At 39.2% G+C, this 19,823-nt stretch overlaps 1 protein-coding gene across 3 annotated transcripts in view; it reads right to left on the bottom strand.

The window, feature by feature from the left end:
* The window catches only part of LOC127654605 (tomoregulin-2-like), an 86,241-nt gene extending 71,884 nt beyond the window's left edge, over positions 1 to 14,357 (bottom strand). For all 3 annotated transcript variants that reach the window (XM_052141828.1, XM_052141829.1, XM_052141830.1), the window contains exons 1-2: positions 13,771 to 14,357; positions 1,174 to 1,283 (exon numbers count right to left, since the gene is read on the bottom strand). In XM_052141828.1, coding sequence (XP_051997788.1) covers positions 1,174 to 1,283; positions 13,771 to 13,954 — 294 coding nt within the window. In that variant the 5' untranslated portion in view covers positions 13,955 to 14,357. The remainder of the gene's footprint in view (positions 1 to 1,173; positions 1,284 to 13,770) is intronic.
* Positions 14,358 to 19,823: the final 5,466 nt, after the last annotated feature.

Below are 19,823 nucleotides of genomic sequence, written 5' to 3'. Positions count from 1 at the left end.
ATATACAAATATATACAAATTATCAGGCTAATCAAAAAAAAACGTTTTCTAAATGTTCTCTCGGGACAACCCTCAACCCACATTCAGCATCATTCCACAGTCACAAGGGCTTCTAGGTATCTTGGGTATCTGAATCTAAAGAAATATAAAAAATATTTAATTTTAATGTAAAAATATTCCAACAAATACTGGACTGCTATGCTTCAGAACAACAGATGATCTTTTAACATTCATTTTCAATTGATAAACGGTAAAAGACGGTAAAATTGGTAAACAATCCCACAGACCCCACTGCACTACCGTCTCTGGACCCCCTGTGCAGTTTTGTAGAGACTATTTTGACTGTTTAGAATTAATGTTTTCTTCTTTTCTCCGGTCAACTTTGAAATAAAAAAAATAAAGAGCAACGTGTATATGTATATCGTGATAAATATCGATATCGAACAATATGAAAAAGATTATCGTGATAACAATTTTGGCCATCTCGCCCAGCCCTATGTGTACATACTGTAAGAATGCTGGACATTACACATTTGTCATGAACTGTGTATTAGAAGGAGGTTTATTTAACTACTGTCACCATAACTTTACAAAATTGAAAATGTGCATGTATTAAAATGACATTTTCTTTCAAATTAAAAGTGTGGGCATAAAGTAAATTATCTTCTATAAGCTGCTTAGTGGTTGAAAAACAAACAAATGTGGATAATTAAAGCCAAGTGACAAGTATTCAGACACAAAACCACTAACTTCGATCAGTCAAAGCAGATAATGGTCCAGATTATGGTTCAGGACTTTACGACCAGGAGTTAAAATAATCTAAATATTATGATGAATGTTGTCTGGAATCATCTGTGTACCCTTTTTAGGGATAGACAGTATGATGGTACAGTATATACTGTATGATGAGGAAGAACTTGTTATTGTTTACAGTTGCCGAACATCATTGCAACATATCACAGGTGCACATACAGTATATCCACTTATATAAATACTTTTTGTAAACTTTTTATGCACATGATTTTCCAAAATTGGCATTACCACATATACCGTTACAATGACAAAATTACTCGTACCGTAAAATACAATTTTGGACATACAGCCCACACCTGACCCATAACATGTAAGAGAAACCAGAAACAGTGAAGCTGGTTCATAGGCAAATGGTCTTACCTTGAAGTTGCATATACATGTTACGATGTCCCCGATTCTGAGACACTCGCCGTCAAACTTGCAAGTGTTGGTGTCACAAAGGAAGAGATCCGTGTCCCCATCATCATCACCTGCAACACACGAGAACCACAAAACATCATCAATTTCTGCATAAACACACTAGAAGTGACTAGCACCAGCCAGATCATAGTTGTTCAGATCCTTGTGCTAAAAATAATTCTGCCGAACTAACTGAACTAACACTTCATCCCAGCAGGATGGCTGGCAGTGCTTCTGAAGGGCTCCTCCATTCGCCAAGACCATAGTTTGTTCTTGAGACCTGTTCTAGCAGTGAATAACCAAGCATCCGTGGAGGAATAATGATTTAGCACATGGTGAATTTCTTGAAATAGCCGCATGAGGACCTTATTCAGCTTTTATTATATGCTGAGCACAGGGTCTGTGAAATATTCTAATTGTGCTGAGGAGTTGGACAGCCTCAGAATATTACATTTCATCAAAAATCAAGAGCAGGCAGACAGTTTAACTCTGCAAGGATTCACTAAGATGATTACAATCAAGATGAGCTGTCTCTAATAACAGGGCCACTGCTGAGTCAAAACTAAATTCTGTTCTGTTGAGTACTGCAGCTGATTGCTGATCATTTCACAGTAACCTCTAAAAATAATGAGTTTACTTGAACAACATTATTCAGCCCTATCTGAAACCTTGTATAATTAAGCAAGATACAGTATAAGCATCTCTATCTTTTGCGTAATATCAGAAAAACAGCATATATACAGTTGTAGTCAGAAGATTACATACACTTTAAAAAAAATTTTTTACCACTCCACAGATTTAATATTAGCAAACTATAGATTTGGCGAGTCGTTTAGGACATCTACTTTGTGCATGACATGAGTGATTTTTCCAACAATTGTTTACAGACCGATTGTTTCACTTTTAATTGACTATATCACAGTTCCAGTGGGTCAGAAGTTCACATACATGAAGTTAATTGTGCCTTTAAGCAGCTTGGAAAATTCCAGAAAATTATGTCAAGCCTTTAAAAAATTAGCCAGTTAGCTTCTGATAGGAGGTGTACTGAATTGGAGGTGTACCTGTGGATGTATTTTAAGGCCTACCTTCAAACTCAGTACCTCTTTGCTTGACATCATGGGAAAATCAAAAGACCTCTGAAAAGAAAAACATCAACAAAATCAACAAAAAATAAATTGTGGACCTCCACACGTCTGGTTCATATTTGGGAGCAATTTCCAAATGCCTGAAGGCGTTCATCTGTACAAACAATAGTATGCAAGTATAATCACCATGGGACCACACAACCATCATACTGCTGAGGAAGGAGACTCATTCTGTCTGCTAGAGATGAAGGGAGTTTGGTGCGAAAAGTGCAAATCAAACCCAGAACAACAGCAAAGGACCTTGTGAAGATGCTGGAGGAAACAGGTAGACAAGTATCTATATCCACAGTAAAACGAGTCCTATATCGACACAACCTGAAAGGCTGCTCAGCAAAGAAGAAGCCGCTGCTCCAAAACCATCATAAAAAAGCCAGACTATAGTTCACATGGAGACAAAGATCTTACTTTTTGGTGAAATGTCCTCTGGTCTGATGAAACAAAAATGTAACTGTTTGGCCATAACGACCATCGTTATGTTTGGAGGAAAAAGAGTGAGGCTTGCAAGCCGAAGAACACCATCCCAACCGTGAAGCATGGGGGTGACAGTATCATGTTCTGGGGGTGCTTTGCTGCAGGAGGGACTGGAACACTTCACAGAATAGATGGCATCATGAGGAAGGAAAATTATTTGGATATATTGAAGCAATGTTTCAAGACATCAGCCAGGAAGTTAAAGCTCAGTCGCAAACGGGTCTTCCAAATGGACATACTGTACCTCCAAAGTTGTAGCAAAATGGCTTAAGGACAATGAAGTCAAGGTATTGGAGTGGCATCACAAAGCCCTGACCTCAATATGATATATGAACCAATAAAGCATGTGCGAGCAAGAAGGCCTCCAAATCTGACTCAGTTCTGTCTGGAGGAATGGACAAAATGCCAGCAACTTATTGTGAGAAGTTTGTGGAAGGCTACCTAAAATATTTGACCCAAGTTAAACAATTTAAAGGTGATGCTACCAAATACTAACAAATTGTATGTAAACTTCTGACCCACTGGGAATGTGATGAAAGAAATAAAAGCTGAAATAAATAATTCTCTCTACTATTATTCTGACATTTCACATTCTTAAAATAAAGTAGTCATCGTAACTGAACTAAAACAGGGAATGTTTTTTTTTTTACAATTAAAAGAAAAGAATTGTGAAAAACCGAGTTTAAATGTATTTGGCTAAGGTGTATGTAAACTTCTGACTTCAACTGTTAAGTACTACTTTCCCTGCATATATTCCAAGTCAAAGCTCCATTCATCATCATAATAAGACTACAGGACAGAAAACAGTGGGTCTGCTCTTGTGCCCTGGGATTTTTGCTGTCAAGGCAAATTATCTTCTAGCAAGTGCTTCACAGTATTTTTACCTTGTGTTATCCGGTGAGGCCTGGAAGCTAAAATGAACCAGAACAGTGCTCATTGTAACGACAACACCAGAGGACTTTAGGCCACTGCTAAAGGGCCAGATAAAGCGTGGCAAGATGTCTTACATAACCTAGTGCCACATTTGCATTTCAATTTCAAAAGAAATTCCCATTGGACCTTAAAAACCTACAGAGGGGGTAAAGAACACTAGACGTTTAAACAGTTGTAATATTAACACGTGTCTCAGATAGTCATGGCTAGGGCTGTCGCGATAACCGCAATATTGTAATACCGCGCTATTGACCAGCCAACCGCAGAGGAAGGAAAGCAACCGCAGAAACCGCAGCAATCGCAGTGTTCAGTTTTTTTTCTTTCTTCCATAAGGCTGTGGCCTTTTTGTTTTACAATTTGTCACTGTGCATTTAATGTTAAATAAATTAATAATTATGCAAGAGTGTTACGACATTTTCCCACGAACCATTGTAGCTCTATCTGGTGTTTCGTTTATTTTGAATAGGCCTACTAAAATGATGGCAGTCGCTCTCGTCCCAAAACCTAATGTCACGTCGCCAGTTTGGGAACATTTCGGCTTTCAACCCAATGAAAAGGGCGAGCCAGCGAATTTAGATGAGCCGATATGCAAAATTTGCGGCAAAAAGGTTCCACGCGGCAATACATCTAATTTGAGGTGTCATCTCGCTAACCGAACGGGTTGGCTTAAACCATCATCCGAGGATACCACCTTAACATCGGACATAAAGCACAAAATGTGTGGTGTTCTACATGGGAAGTATGAACCAGCTGCCTTACAAAAACTTTTGGCAAAGGCGTGTTGTTTAGATCCTCGATATAGGGGCGATCATATCAATGACACGGAGACAAAATCCGCACTCATTGAAGAGATGGTGGGAGTGGAGGACGAAGAGACCGCTGCCCGTGCGTCAGAGGTTGGAGACGAAGAGCAAGCGGTAGTGCCACCTGCAGTAAAGAAAAAGACTCTTGGAGACCTGCTGAAGTCACGGACAACCTCCGCGTCAGCGCCCATACCCAGCGAGTGCGAGCAGATAACGAGCTCACGCGCTATCTGCATGAGGATTGCATCGACACCAACGCGAATCCACTGTCCTGGTGGCGCGATAATCAGTCTAGATTTCCGCTGCTGTCCAAAGTCGCGTGCAAATACATGTGTATTTGTGCAACGAGCACACCGTCGGAAAGGGTTTTCAGTGCCACGGGGAATATTGTTACCCCCATGCGATCCTCCCTGAAACCACATAAGGTTAATATGTTGGTTTTCCCAGGGGCGTCGGACTGGGGGGTAAAGGGTACCGAGTACCCAGGGCCCGAGGCAGGGGGGGCCCCTTAGAAGTCAGTTTTCTATACATACATATTTGGTACGGGGGCCCAGCAAGATGGTTTGTACCCAGGGCCCAAAATTTGGTGCTACACCCCTGGGTTTTCCTAGCGCGAAACAAGGACATGATAACCCAGGTCTAAATCGCATTTGTTAAGGCTTAAGTTTATTCTCTGTATTTTCACTTAGCCTACTTTTACAATTCTTTTGTTTTCAAATTAGAAAAAGGCATTTTCTTATTAGGCTACTTGTTTTCATGTGATACTTTAGAACTCTTTGATTTCTTTCATTTTTTTAATTGGAAAAGGCATGTTCCTGTTGCTGTTTGGCATTTAACAATAAGCAAAAATGTTTTAAAACGTGTCTCTCTGTCAGTTACAAAGTAACAATATATACTACATAACTCAACAATAGAGCTTTGTATGCAGTAAAATCAGGATAAATTAGGTTTGTAAAAAAAAAAACAAATAAAAAAAAACGGCGGTAATACCGCATATCGCGCTATTGAGACACCCATAATAACCGCAAGGGAAATTTCTTAACCGCGACAGCCCTAGTCATGGCAACCTTAAGAAATGAGGCTGGCTGAAGTTTGCATATGCATAAATCTATTATGTAAAAGTAGACTAACTGTTCATTCTTATCATAATTTCTGCACTGATTGCAGGCTTTGTTTGTAGCAGGAGCATTTTAATAATATTCATCTCCTTCACAATCTGTTCTTAAGGAGCTGTGATTAACTGACATTCAATCAATTCAGCATACTGAAGAAACAAACACTATTCAGAGTGTTTGCCAACGCTATTTAGTCAAACGCATCGACAATCAAATGACTAGCTTACCATCGCTAATTGATAAAATAAGAATTTCAGAATTAATTTGGGTCAAGTGTTTTTAAAACTCTGGCAAATCTTGCCCTTGCATTATTAACGCAAACGCTTTCTCTGATAAGTCATACAGACGCAACGCATTTTGTCACACCTCACTTGGTTGGCTGCCCTTCCAAAGCGGTGTCATAACTGAACTTGACCTCATGTCACATGCACATACATCAGAGTGCATGTCTAAACTATGCAGATTACATTCTCAATAATGCACTTGGCAACCAGAGTGGGAGGCTTAATGGTAGGATGGATTATGCAGCGGTGGAGAAGAAGAGCGTGGAGATGTGAGTCACAGAGGTTTCTCTCTCACCAGGGCCAACGCACAAAATCCCACTATTCAGGCTAATTAATCTGCAGTAGTGGAATCCTGTAGTGACACTGCAAAAGCATATTCCATGAAAAATAGCAATGGTATATTTCTGTGACGTCGAAGCTCATTTCAAAGCCACTAGTGCCACTATTTTAGTAACTGAATAAGAGACTCTTACAAACGATTATCCACAAGTTAACCACCAACCAATCTTAGAAAGATATAATCCAATCAATTTGGTCATTCAACACAATTGCTTTTGTATGGCTTAAGAAGACTTCTAGCACACAAATCATACAGACTTTTATTGTGATTTTTGTTTTTGATGTAATTTTAGAGCTTGAACGTCCCAGTTCCCTTTCAGTTTCATTATATGGAAAGAGTGGTCAGGACATTCTTCCAAATGTGCATTTTGTGTTCTACGGATGAAGTAAAGTGATACAGGTTGGGAATGACATGAATAAATGATGACAGGATTTTCATTTTTGGGTGAACTATTCCACTAAGAATCGCTTAGTCTATACTAAGCCATCACAATGCCATATAAAGTTTGATTGGAAAAGTAAATAAAGAGACTCAGAAGAAACTTAGCTGGTCATAATAAAGGAAATGAGTTCTGGAAATCAAGCAGTGGCATGCTTGGAATGTTTTTTCATTTTTTCATTAAGGCCACTGAAATGCAATTCATTTAATGTGTAACCAGATTTTAAACTTAACCAATATGTCAGACAGATATTACTATTAACTATAAGTGGAGTGGTGGTGGCGTAGTGGGCTAAAGCACTGAACTGGTAATCAGAAGGTCGCTGGTTCGATCCCCACAGTCACCACCATTGTGTCCTTGAACAAGGCACTTAACTCCAGGTTGCTCCGGGGGAATTGTCCCTGTAATTTTGGATAAAAGCGTCTGCCAAATGTAAACTATAAGGTTTTGGAAGTGTTACAAAACATGCTTTAGGACAACAATGAGCTACCATGTGGGAAATATAATTTTGTTCTGATCTCTTTAAAGTCTTTCAGACAGAGCGATCTTTCGGTAACTGTCTACATAGACAGATGAGATCTGTTTTTTCATTCTTTTTGATAAAGCACTGTCTATGCATGGACAACAGCAACAGAGTAAAAGAAAAAAAAAAGAACTACGTCAAAATTACTTTCATTCCTTTCTGTCACATAGCAATTATTACAGTAGCCAAACAGGAAATTACTTTCGTCTGAACTATCAGACTGTCCACGAAAAACAAGTTTAAGCAACACTTAAAAAATAATTTCTGCATTTAAAGCACTTGAGATTAGCACCAGATTCTTTAAAATATGCTCCTCAAAAATCAAAAGAGCTATCAGACACACTCTGCATCTGAACTCGCATACTGTAAAAGTATGTACTTTACTTTTCGCTGTCCATTCTGCATACCGAGGCGCCATTTTGAGTTCTGTTCTGTATAATGCGTCGGCTCGTTTTATCTTATCGTGGCCTATTCGTCCCGTTTCGCAGCCGACCCACCGGCCCGCTCGGTTCTCCCGATGGCCAGTCCGCTCCTGATCGGCCGCGAAGTGCGTCGCCCACCGGGAAAATACCCGGTATTCCAGATTACCAGTCCAGCCCTGGACGTGGGCATTGATCCGTGACTGGAACATATGCTGTAATAACAACAATTGCTAAATTACTACTCTGGTTTCAAAGGAACAACTTTCGTGGTATACAGTATATTGCACTTAAAGATCCATCCAATACTCTGTTTAAATCCAGTGTTTTGAACATGACGTGTCCTCAGCTCTCAAGGGATTATTGGATTGTAAAGAGTCCAGTCGATGAGCACTTCAAAGTCTTGACAAATATTTGTAGGTTATCTGGGTATTTCATACTTACTGTTTTACGAATACTAAGGATTCTGACATTCTTGTCCATTTGCATACTATTTTTGCCATCCTATATAATAGGGAAGTATGGATATTTGCATGCAGCGACAGTTAATTCGGAAACAAGTTTACTTTACTTCAGCTAAATTTGTCTGTGCTTACCGAATTTATAAACACTGCCCCCAGTGGCCGAATATGGAAGTGTTTTTGAGTGTCAGGGCAAATGGGAGCTTGAGTTTCCAGTTGAAATGCCCACAGATAGGTGCCAAAAGAAGGTTGTTTTTAGATGTCAGTTATGTAATAAAGTGAAGAGCTGACGCAACATGCTATCATCACACGAGAAGGTAAACACACATGAACTGATGCAAAAATGTCTGATGGGAGTGACACATCTCAGTAAGTCGGTTTCGGTTATATTCCCTGCCACACGCTCTTCTGTCTGTTGCGTTTCATGTCTGGAGTGTGGTGTCTGGGTCCTGACTTCCTGTCTAGTTCGGTTCTGTCCTGTGTCGGGACCCACGCCCGGGTCACGAGATGTCTTCGTGTTGTGCTGAGATTCAGTCATTTCGGTAAGGTATCGGATGCGTTGTCCTGGCGATGTGCACTCATGCCATTCGGATGTTTTCTTGTGAGAACACGCGGCTTTGTTATTGTTTCCATATCACCACGTGCTTCTCTGTCTTACGTCACACCCCGCCTCTTTGTTTGTTCATTATTGTTTCATTAGTAACACCTGCCCTTTATTAACCCACTTGATTTCTCTCCCTATTTTAGTGTCCTCATGTGTGATGTCCAGTGCCAGTTCGTCTTGTTATCTAGTTGGTCCTGTATCTTCCTTCGAGTGTTCTTGTCGATCCTGTTCCCCTCCCTGGTTCGGTCCGGTCTGTCCTGATTCCCTGGGTTCTTCTGCCCCACCTTGGAAAACCCCTTTGTCCCCTTCGGGGTTGTTTAAGTTTTCCCCCTCGTGGGAGTTTGTTTTGTTAAAAGTGTTTTTGGTTTTGAACTCTGCATTTGGGTCCTCATCTCAGCATAACCCTGACAGAGTATCTCATTTGGCTTGTGTATAAAATAATCTTGGAAACATTTATAAACAGTGTTGTTGCAGATTTATGCACATATTGAAAAATTTGTAATTTCTTTTCCACAAATGGCACCAAACAGAATTGCAAAAATAATGTTTCCAAACAGGTTTCCCAAACACTCCTACCAACCCTTCTGCTCCGCCTCTGTCTGCAATTGTTTGGACAAACTGGTATTCCTGCACCAAATCCATGCAATTGGATGAGCCAGAAGCAGACATGTCAGGCCACTTCTGGGCAATCAACCAACAAATTGTTTACTTATAAGCTATTTCTAGGTTGTATCAGCATATTAAGTATTTACCTGCAGTATTTATCTGTACAGAAAATATATTAACATTAAAAAACTGCACAATTCACTTTAAGACGTATCTCAATGACAGCCAAATACATGTATATCCTCCCCAAATTAACAATGTACCATAACAGTTGTTACCAAACAAGTCCAAAACAAGTAATAATAATAATAATATATATATCTATTTTATTTATTTTATTTATTTATTTTTTACTTTATATGCTGAGGCCACTTTAGCATAAAAGCTATTTAGTGGTTAATGAGTGGCAATATATATATATTTAAAAAATTGTTGTGCGTTATTGCTCAGCTTTTCTGCTACAAGGCAAAGGGTGGAGTTATGGATTCAATTTTGGGAAAATGCAGACATTAATAACATTTACATTTATGCATTTGGCAGGTGCCTTACTCAAGGACACAATGGTGGTGGCTGTGGGGATCGAACCAGCAACCTTCTGATTACCAGTTATGTGCTTAGACCACTACACCACCACCACTCCACTTAACATATGTGACATTTAAACACATGAAGAACACTAGACAGAATTAATTCATAACTCCACATCCATTATTATAATGAGCCAACAGCGTCCACTCAATCCATAACGAAGCACTCTGAATGTTATAGCCAACTGACTAACTTCTTATTAAAGATGTTGCTCTGCCAATTACATTTCAAAATACTCAAATATAAAAATCTGTCCAAAACTGTCTTACACCAAAAGTGTAAGAGTTTAATGTGCAGTTTATATTGTTGTGTACGTCTCTTCAATTTCACAAAAGTCTGCTGTCTCCTCTCGCTCACAAGTTATGCTTGACTTGGCTTTTTTGCAGCTGATCAGCAAAAGCCTTTTGTGAGCCAGCGCTGCAAAAAAGAGTCTCTAAAGAGGACCATTGATATCGATGAACAATACAAATAAAAGCTTTCTGCTCTTTAGGCGGTGACTTTATTGAGGCAGAGTCATTCATGGCTAAATAAAGTAGCTTACCATGCAGACGCTGAGTTCTTAAACGGCAGAGAAGAGAGATAGACATTTCAGTAATTAGCCACTATATTTGCTAAATGGTTCACACCACTTGTGTTCATTGTCAATGGCCTTAGATTCAATTTGTCGACTAAACAGCTGGTATGGGTCAATGTCGTGACACTATTGTCTTTGTCTGCATCTAATAAATTATTCAAAAATACATTATAAATGCAATTCACACTAAATTATTACTGGAATACGCCTCTTCTATGGTGAACAATTTTTCAATTATTGAGTTCAACGTCGTATTGATGTTTTTTCTGGGGTTTAAAGTAAGAAATGTCATGTGGTGTTACTGTCCGGAGACAGTAAAAGTGTTTCTGAAATTCTTGAAAAAATAAATGTTGGCATGAGTTGTGCTGAATAATATTACGATGGTGTATTTTATTTTAAAATATGATTCATATTTGAAAAACTTTTGTCACTAAATAGGTAGAAATGTTGTTGTCATGTGGCAAAAATCATAAAACAGAGAAGACCCGCAAAACTGTGAGTGAAGTTTAAAAAACAAATAATTATTTTGTCATATCATTAAATATGAATATTTCGTCATTTGTATAAAAAGGCTAACCATGACAAAACCTCTTAATATTCTTGCCTTAAAATTGCATAATATATATATTTTTTTTTTAAATGTCACCTTGAAACTTATGAATGAAAACTTTCTTTAAATGAATGATTAAGTTTCGTACACTCTCCTGTGTTAAAGGAAACTGAATAACTTGTACTTGATGGTTACACCAGGACATTTTTAAAGCAAGTTTATTGTGCCATGAATGTTTGTCAAACAATTTGTAAAAAAAACATGAAACGCCACCAGATTTTTTAAACCAGATTTTTTAAATATTCATAATTTTTTTATCACCTCGGACAACCTTATTTTTCAATAACCCATATGCCAGTGTTTCACTGGACATTATTGCGAAGTTCAGCCCATTATTCAGTGCTGGAAACTCAAACTATATTCAGTGAGTTGGAAAAGATGTTGCATATTCCTCTCTCCTATGTGTGCTTAGACCAGAAGTGAAACTATCCGGTAAATGCAATAAATGATATATTCTGCCAAATGCATAAATGCAAATGTAAATGTAAATATATTGACACTCTTATTCGCAGATTTGCTGTCTTTTTGATCATACGTTCCTTTCAAGAATACCAAACAAAAAGCAGCTGTTTAAATAATAGTTACAAAATTATTTTAAATTTGTTTTGCACTCAAGAAAATAAGATATACAGTTTCTAATTCCAAACTATCAACACTGGCCTCACACAGTCCTTCAGGCCATTCACCTTCTAAACAGTTCAAACTGCCCCAATACTCTCCATTGTGTCATGTGCATATTCAACTATTCATTCATATTCATATTTATATTCTATTTATATTTATTTGACATACACCTCTTCTGCACAATACATTAAATCATCTCGTGCATGACTATATCTGTAAAAAACACATTTGAACAACATTATTGCCCTACTGTTTCCTCTATATATGTATCTGTTGTATCTTATTTTTAAATTCTTATTTCACCATTTATTTATATATGCTTATAGGTATATTTCACATGTATGTATGTATATGTTGTATATGTTTAATTTTGCATTCTCTTTGCACTGGAAGCTTCTGTCACCATGACAAATTCCTTGTGTGTGTGTACTTGACAATAAAGCTCATTCTGATTGTGATATGTTGTTAGGAAAAAAAAAGCAATTAGTCATTAACAGTTAAAGAGTTTGATACCCGTAATTAGTGTTAATTTGCTCAGTCTGCAATGGTTGCACTTGTTGTCATTTAAAAGTGTGACGTTATATATAGGCTAACCATTTTTGTAAATCACGTCAACACTTTAAATGGCCTATAGGCATGTATGTGGTACAGCTACAACTTCTCACGTCTCTTGCATGCCATTGTCATGAGTTGTAGGCCCTATATTCAAAGTGCAAGTAAGCGGCAAGGAAAGACATTTTGGAACGACACCTAATTGCCCACGGTGACATGCTGATTGTAGTCAGACGCCGTGGCGCGAAACTAAGCAAGAAATATGCAGCGTGTTCCGCGCGTCTCTCGAGCCTCAGGGCGCTCGTGATGATTATTTCACGTGCACCCGCAATCATCTGAACGGCGCTACTGACAGTGAGGGTGAGAAGTCGGCCGCAATCCAAAGTAATCAAATCCCACTTACTATTCGAGTTATAACTGATGCATGCCCAGGGATTATTATGCAGGCTTGATAAAACCTTCCTTCTTAAATACCTTTCAGATTGACAAATAATATCGCCAATATAAAGTAATATTAATTATGAACTGCTGTATGGATGTGTGGTTGTGTCTTCGTCCGCCCCCGCCCCTTTTCTAAAAAAAGACAAAGATTTAAAAACGAGCTTTAGGATTATTCCTTCAGATCAGACACTTCCAATAATGAAAATAAATGGGGTTTAGTCTCGAGCAGCAGTTAATCTCTACAGAAACTTCATAGGCGACTTTGAAAGCATGACCACAACATTATCGCTTTTACTCTTTGTAGCCTGTTTATATCATTCGCGTTTTGTGCTTCTTAATGCATTTTTGGGGTGAACTCTTGTGTGAACTTTAATGTAGACTAGAAATCATCTGTTTTTCCTTTGAACGCACTGAACTTGAAAAACTGGTCAATTAATGTTCGGGAAATGTGGCATCATCGACTGTTAGTAAACAATGTCTAATCCGTGTGAACGAGAATAAGACATTTACGTCTCGACAATGCCAGAAAAAATATTATATATATATATATATATATATATATATATATATATATATATATATATATATATATATATATATATATATATATATATATATCCAATAAGACTTTAATGTGACAAATATTAAAATAATTAGAGATGTCATTTTAGCTAAGAAATTCAAAAATTCAATTTTGTCCACATTATTTATCCTACATATTGCGCATATGTAATTATATGTTATTTCTGTAATGGCTCATAATGGCTCTTTAGTTCCCCCAGGTGTAAACATGGTCATATTGGGCCATCCGTAGTCTAACTAAAGCAGGTCTTCAACATCTTTTCTGCATCAGTAAAAAAAAAATAAAAAAATAAAAAAAAAATATTAATGTGTATAACTTTGTTATGCTATATACTGTATATAATAAACAACCATCTTCAGTTGCCAAGTGAATGTTAGACTTTATTCCCCAAAAACCTCTAAGCAAGTAACGGACCGGACCAGCGGAACACATGAACATCTTACCCGAGCAATTCCATCCAGTTGGAGTCTGACAGTCGCTTAGAGAAGACGGGAACGCGCCAAGTTGTTGTATCGGGAACGTGGCAAGAAATGACAAGACAGCAATCCATACCCAGTGTCCCACTATCCGGTTCCACTGGTGCGGAATTCGGGGCTCGTGTAGGGTCGCTGCCACCGAGACACCCATCTCAGTTCCCAGGACACAGTTCACAGACGCGCAACGACAGCCCTGGTCCTAATGTTATCAACTTCGTGGGTGCGCCTAGAAGCTGAGAGAGGGACATTTTTCGTCTGAAGGTGTGTGCCCCATGAAGCAGTCGTTTCTGGATGACAGAAGGATCCGCCCGAAGCGAGAGGGTGCAGATGCGGAATAAGGTGATGAGAGGCTGCGCCGGGTGATCGGTGAGCGACTAAACTAAAAGAAATGAAGCAAAAGCATATATCCCATTCGAGTGACACGCCGAAGTTATAACATCCACTAGAGAGACTGACTGTCTTCACTCCGAGCGCTCGGGAGGCGCCGTGAGTTTGGCAGAGTCTTGCGGAGTGCCATTCCTCTGTACCTGTTTACCACAAGAACGCGCTGAACGCGAGCGGCAGGTTTCCAGACCGCTTCGGATCACATGGTCTAATGGAATCGGGAGGGGAGGGACAGGATCGCGGATCTCATTGGCGGAGAGGGATGCAGGAGGAGACGGTCCAGCTCCAGCGTTTAGACGGTCAGTAGAGAATAGTGTACCCTGTAGTCTACTTTAACAGGACTTGGGGTTTGCAAACGCGTGGGCGAAGGGCCATGCCGAGAAAGTCTTCCCAGTAATTGAGCACTGCTGTTCTGAGCGCAAAGGCAGAACAAATCGATGCGAAACTGGTAATTGCTGTGTTGTGAAATGATCCCCATGCCCCAAACAAAAGACTACCGCGTTAGATCAGAGAACCGAGGGACGGGGATGAGGCAGAGTTCAGAACAGTCCGCTGTGAGGACGGTCACGGATGCCTACGGCGATGGAAATAAATATGCAGAGGCACTAATGGATGCGGGTCGCAAGCTGAGCAATAAAGGTGGCATTTTAATGACATTTGAACATTTCGTTTCAGAAAAAAAACACTTTAGCAAACCGTGCCGCTTCCCTAGTGACAAGTAAAATACAGTAGCCAATAGTTTTTCAGAATGCTTTCTCCACTTCTAATCAATATCGCCAAAAAATGAGCATATATGTATAGCCTATACAGGCAATATGATATTTGATAACAAATGTAGACATATATGCATGCATGCCTTTTTTCATACTATAGTTCTTACAGAGAGGTACAGAGGAAGATTTGGCAGTGGTCTCAAAACGTATGGCAACATTTAAGCCCCACTTAAATATGTATGAATGTATTAGACAACAAAATAACAAATCAAGTGACATTTATTCCAAAGATAGCTCTAGAAGGACATTTTCCCAAGCAAAACGGGAGGGGAGTGGTGTGGTGGTGTAGTGGGCTAAAGCACTGAGCTGGTAATCAGAAGGTTGCTGGTTTGGTCCCCACAGCCACCACCATTGTGTCCTTGAGCAAGGCACTTAACTCCTGGTTGGGAATTGTCCCTGTAATAAGGGCTCTGTAAGTCGCTTTGGATAAAAGTGTCTGCCAAATACATAAATGTAAATGTAAAACAAGCAGAACTTGTGAATTAGGCTATAAAACTGTACTGTAGGCCAATTCGGGCACGTTCTGGTCGTCAAACTTAGAGGCACATTTCCATAGTTAATGTGAACAGCTGTGTTTGCTCTGTTAGAGGCACATCTGAATTCCACTCAAATTTACCTTTGGACCAGTTGGTTTAAAGTCAGTGGCGGAGCTAGTGGGTGGCCACCATGGACCCCATTGGCCACCCCACTCGCAATTGCTGTTTTAGTAATTTTTTTTGGGTAGTTTTTTGGCACTACTTAGTTTGTTAGAGGTGAAATCATCTCAGTAATGTAATGAAATGATCAACTTAACATGTGTGCACACCAAGGTCACAAACCTCTCCATCCCAGGTGTCATTGTATCCACTCAACCCTCCCCCCACGGTCCCACGATATAAAAGTGCTGCCCAAACATTTCTGTGCCACCACAGACTGATCGCTTGCCCCTGCCTGGCCACCCCTTTGAAGAACTCCTGGCTCCGCCCCGTTTAAAGTGATTGCAAAATGACTAAAGCTAGTTGTGATTAAAGCTATAGTATAATTATTTAATATGCAGATGTCACTAGGTTCAATATTTTGTTGTAGAATGCAATTCATTAATCATTCATTCATACATTTTTTATGGGCCACTGTGCCTATGTTCAGCATGTGGAGATGTGAAGACTAAAAAACATGTTTGGGATCATGTTTTTATTGCATAACCGACTCCCCCAAAGGCCAATTCCCCTGAAAGCATCTTGGTTAGCTTAAGCCGACTGCATAAAAGTTGAAAGGTTATTTTATACAAAATTCAAATGGTGTCATTCCAAACCTATAGATGACTTTCCTCCATGGAACACAAAAGGAGAAATCTTGAGGAATGCAGCTCTTTTCCATACAATGAAGGTGAGTGAACTCTAAAAAAAGTAGTCCATGTGACTTGTGCGCAATATTAAAAACCATATGGTAGCTTTTTGTAAGGAACAGACAACAATTAAAGTCCTTTTTGCAGCTACGGTGGAGTGGACATTTTTCAATAAATTAAGAATGAAACATTTCCCACACAATATGCTCTATTATATTGACTGAATACAGATGCTCAATAGAATAAAATAAAGACATTTCATTTAAATGCTGTATGTACATGTTAAGACTAATACAGTCACTCGTGTAATTGTGCTTTGGGTGAAGAGAGCATTTAAAAAATGGTCCGAGACCTGTTGCAAACTAAATTTGGACCTCTGGGCATGTCCTCAAGAAACATAACAATATAGTCTATACATTGTTCATTTCTCTTCCACGTTCTCATTCCCACATTTCTCCTGAAGTCTGGCTTTATACCAGCCCAGTATTATTAGCAAAGTTCAGGTCTTCTCTAGAGAGCAGCTGGCTCTGGGCTATCACCGACAGACACTCTTGACAGATAAAACACACCCTAGCCAAAGAATTTCGGTCGTTTTCTCACTGCGGTATTGTGTATCACATGATGGATCTGACCTTGTAATTAAGACTATGCAACATAAATTGATTATTCATTTTTGTAAAAGATGTGGAAAGTTTCATGTCGTTCGAGATCTGCTCAGAACAAGGAAGAGCGGTATATAAAACAGACTTTTAAACGCTTTGATATGCAAACCAATGGTTGTTAAGTGAAGTTTTTAAGTTAAATTTCATTGATAGGAAATAAAGATGAGTGAGCCAAACAAAGTCAGCATTTAACTGCAGAGTTGTATGAAATAAAAACCAGTTTGAAAGGGTGTCCTGGCAAGTCCACCTCAGCTGCTTTCAGTTATTTGATCCAGTAAAAATGTTCAGGATCAATGAACACCTAGTATAACATTTTCAAAGAAAAATATACATTACAGTGTGGATTTAATTAAGCATATGAACTGGTGATTGTGTCAAAGATATCTCGATCAATTCGGTTTTATTTGTTCTCTCTGGACTCAACACCGTAACTTTGACACATTCCTCACTATATTAGTCCTCATATTTACATTTACATTTATGCATTTGACAGACGCTTTTATCCAAAGCGACTTAAAGTGCACTTATTACAGGGACAATCCCCCCGGAGCAACCTGGAGTTAAGTGCCTTACTCAAGGACACAACAGTGGCATCTTGGTGGTTTTGGGGCTTGAACCCCCGACCTTCTGGTCAGTAACCCTGAGCCTCAACCACTTGAGCCACCACTGCCCCAAATAAAGAATTTAACGCACTGATAGAGAAGCGGCAGCCACAATTGCGCCAGCGTCCACTCCCCCAGTTTCTATGCCAACACATCGACAAGGATGGGATGTCATATAGACATTTAGATTGTGTCCACTGTCCAGGCCCAACTTTGATCTGTTACAGTTCCTACATTATAGCAACTGACCCCTGCTCAACCCAGGTGGATCCACACCATTTAGAAATGTACATTAATCTCTTTACATTTACATCATATCTATCATGCCATCTCTCAGTTAGACTTGAAAAGCCCCAGTGGCACATACTGGGAGAGTTGACATGGCAACTGGAGTCTCATGTTTCATTACATGTGAGTCTCGCTCCAGCATCCGCAATGGAAGACTATGGTGAGGAGGGTAAAAGGGAGGCTGCCTGGGGACCGGTGAGAAGATCACATCTCTGGAGGGAGCATGTGGTGTTTGAGTCTTCAAGCAGCATGGGAGCCCCTAATGATCCAGGCGTTTTAAAAAGCTTCCTAACGTTCCATTAGTGTTAAGCTGGTCTTGCTGAGTAGCTCTTCCGTTTATCTGCATGTGTCTAGTAGATTGTTTTACATACAGTTGAAGTCAGAAGTTTACATACACTATAGTCAAATACATTTAAACTCAGTTTTTCACATTCCTAACATTTAATTGTAGACAATGTTCCCTGTTTTAGGTCAGTTTGGATCACTACTTTATTTTAAGAATGTGAAATGTCAGAATAATAGTAGAGAGAATGATTTATTTCAGCTTTTATATCTTTCATCACATTCCAGTGGGTCAGAAGTTTACACACACTTTGTTAGTATTTGGTAGCATTGCTTTAAATTGTTTAACTTGGGTCAGATGTTTTGGGTAGTCTTCCAGAAGCATCTCACATTAAGTTGCTGGAATTTTGGCCCATTCCTCCGGACAGAACTGGTGTAACTGAGTCAGGTTTGTAGACCTCATTGCTCGCACATGCTTTTTATGTTTGAGGTCAGGGCTTTGTAACGACCTCTCCAATCTTTGCCCAGTAAGTGGCAATATGCACGAAGAATGTGAATCGCCAAAAACTCAAGAAGAAGAATGTTAAAGTGGAGATTGATGGTAAAAAGGGCTTAAATATTAATCTGTTTCTTACCCATTGTCACGATCCCCTGTTGTCTGCCTTGTGTTTCTCACTTGTCATCCCGAACTACACTTCCCATAATCCCCTGCCCTCATCACTGCCAGTGTCACTGTTCTCACCTGTATGTAATTTAATCATCATCACCCTTCGGTATTTAAACCCTGTTTGTTTGTTCATTCATTGTCGGTCGTCTAACGATTGTAATGGTTGTCCTTGCTCTCCGTGGATGTTTCTCCTGCGCGTGTTCTCCTTGGATGTTTTTCATGTTTATGTTTTGTTTTCCCCACGAAGATGTTTTGTTTGTTCCCTGTGTTGTTTTATTCTGAGTTATCTTGTTCACCGTTTATTTCATTCATTAAAGAACTGCACTTAGATCCTCACTCCTCGTCTACCCTCGTCTGATTCATAATAGAACAATGACACTGGCAGTGATGAGGGCAGGGGATTATGGGAAGTGTAGTTCGGGATGACAAGTGAGAAACACAGGGCAGACAACAGGGGATCGTGACACCCACACCTGTCATACCGCTTCTGAAGACACAGATTTAACCACCGGAGTCGTATGCATTAGTTTTGTGTTGCCTTTATATGTTTTGACATTTTATGGACCTACAGAGCAAAAATATTCTTCTAAAATCTTTGTTTGTATTCAGCAGAAGAAAGAAAGTCATATATATCTGGTATGGCATGAGGGCGAATAAATGATGAGAGAATTTAAATTTTTGGGTGAACAATCTCTTTAAATTCATGGACTGACCCCTGGGATGTCTTCAGTTTAGTATTATTAATACTTTACTGAGCTATTGTACTTTTAAAGGGAAAGGAAATATATATATATATATCATTAAAAAAATTACAATATTTAAAATATTCTTTTTACATAAATCTGCCACAGGCATGCAATCCTTACAAACAGGAATCCTATAGACATTTGGGGATGTTTATTCATTAACTGATTTGTCTTCATAGTAGAAATGCTCTCTTGCCAAGCAGCTTTTAATTTTCTTTTTACATTCCCTTGTAATACTCAGACAGCCAGATGTTTTTGTGCACTCTTGCTGGATATCACTCAAAACTTTGAG

The sequence above is a fragment of the Xyrauchen texanus genome, chromosome 14, assembly GCF_025860055.1.
Source record: "Xyrauchen texanus isolate HMW12.3.18 chromosome 14, RBS_HiC_50CHRs, whole genome shotgun sequence".
Lineage (NCBI taxonomy): Eukaryota > Metazoa > Chordata > Actinopteri > Cypriniformes > Catostomidae > Xyrauchen > Xyrauchen texanus.
The sequence above is the reverse complement of the archived record's forward strand: the minus strand, read 5'-3'. Positions and strand labels throughout refer to the sequence as shown.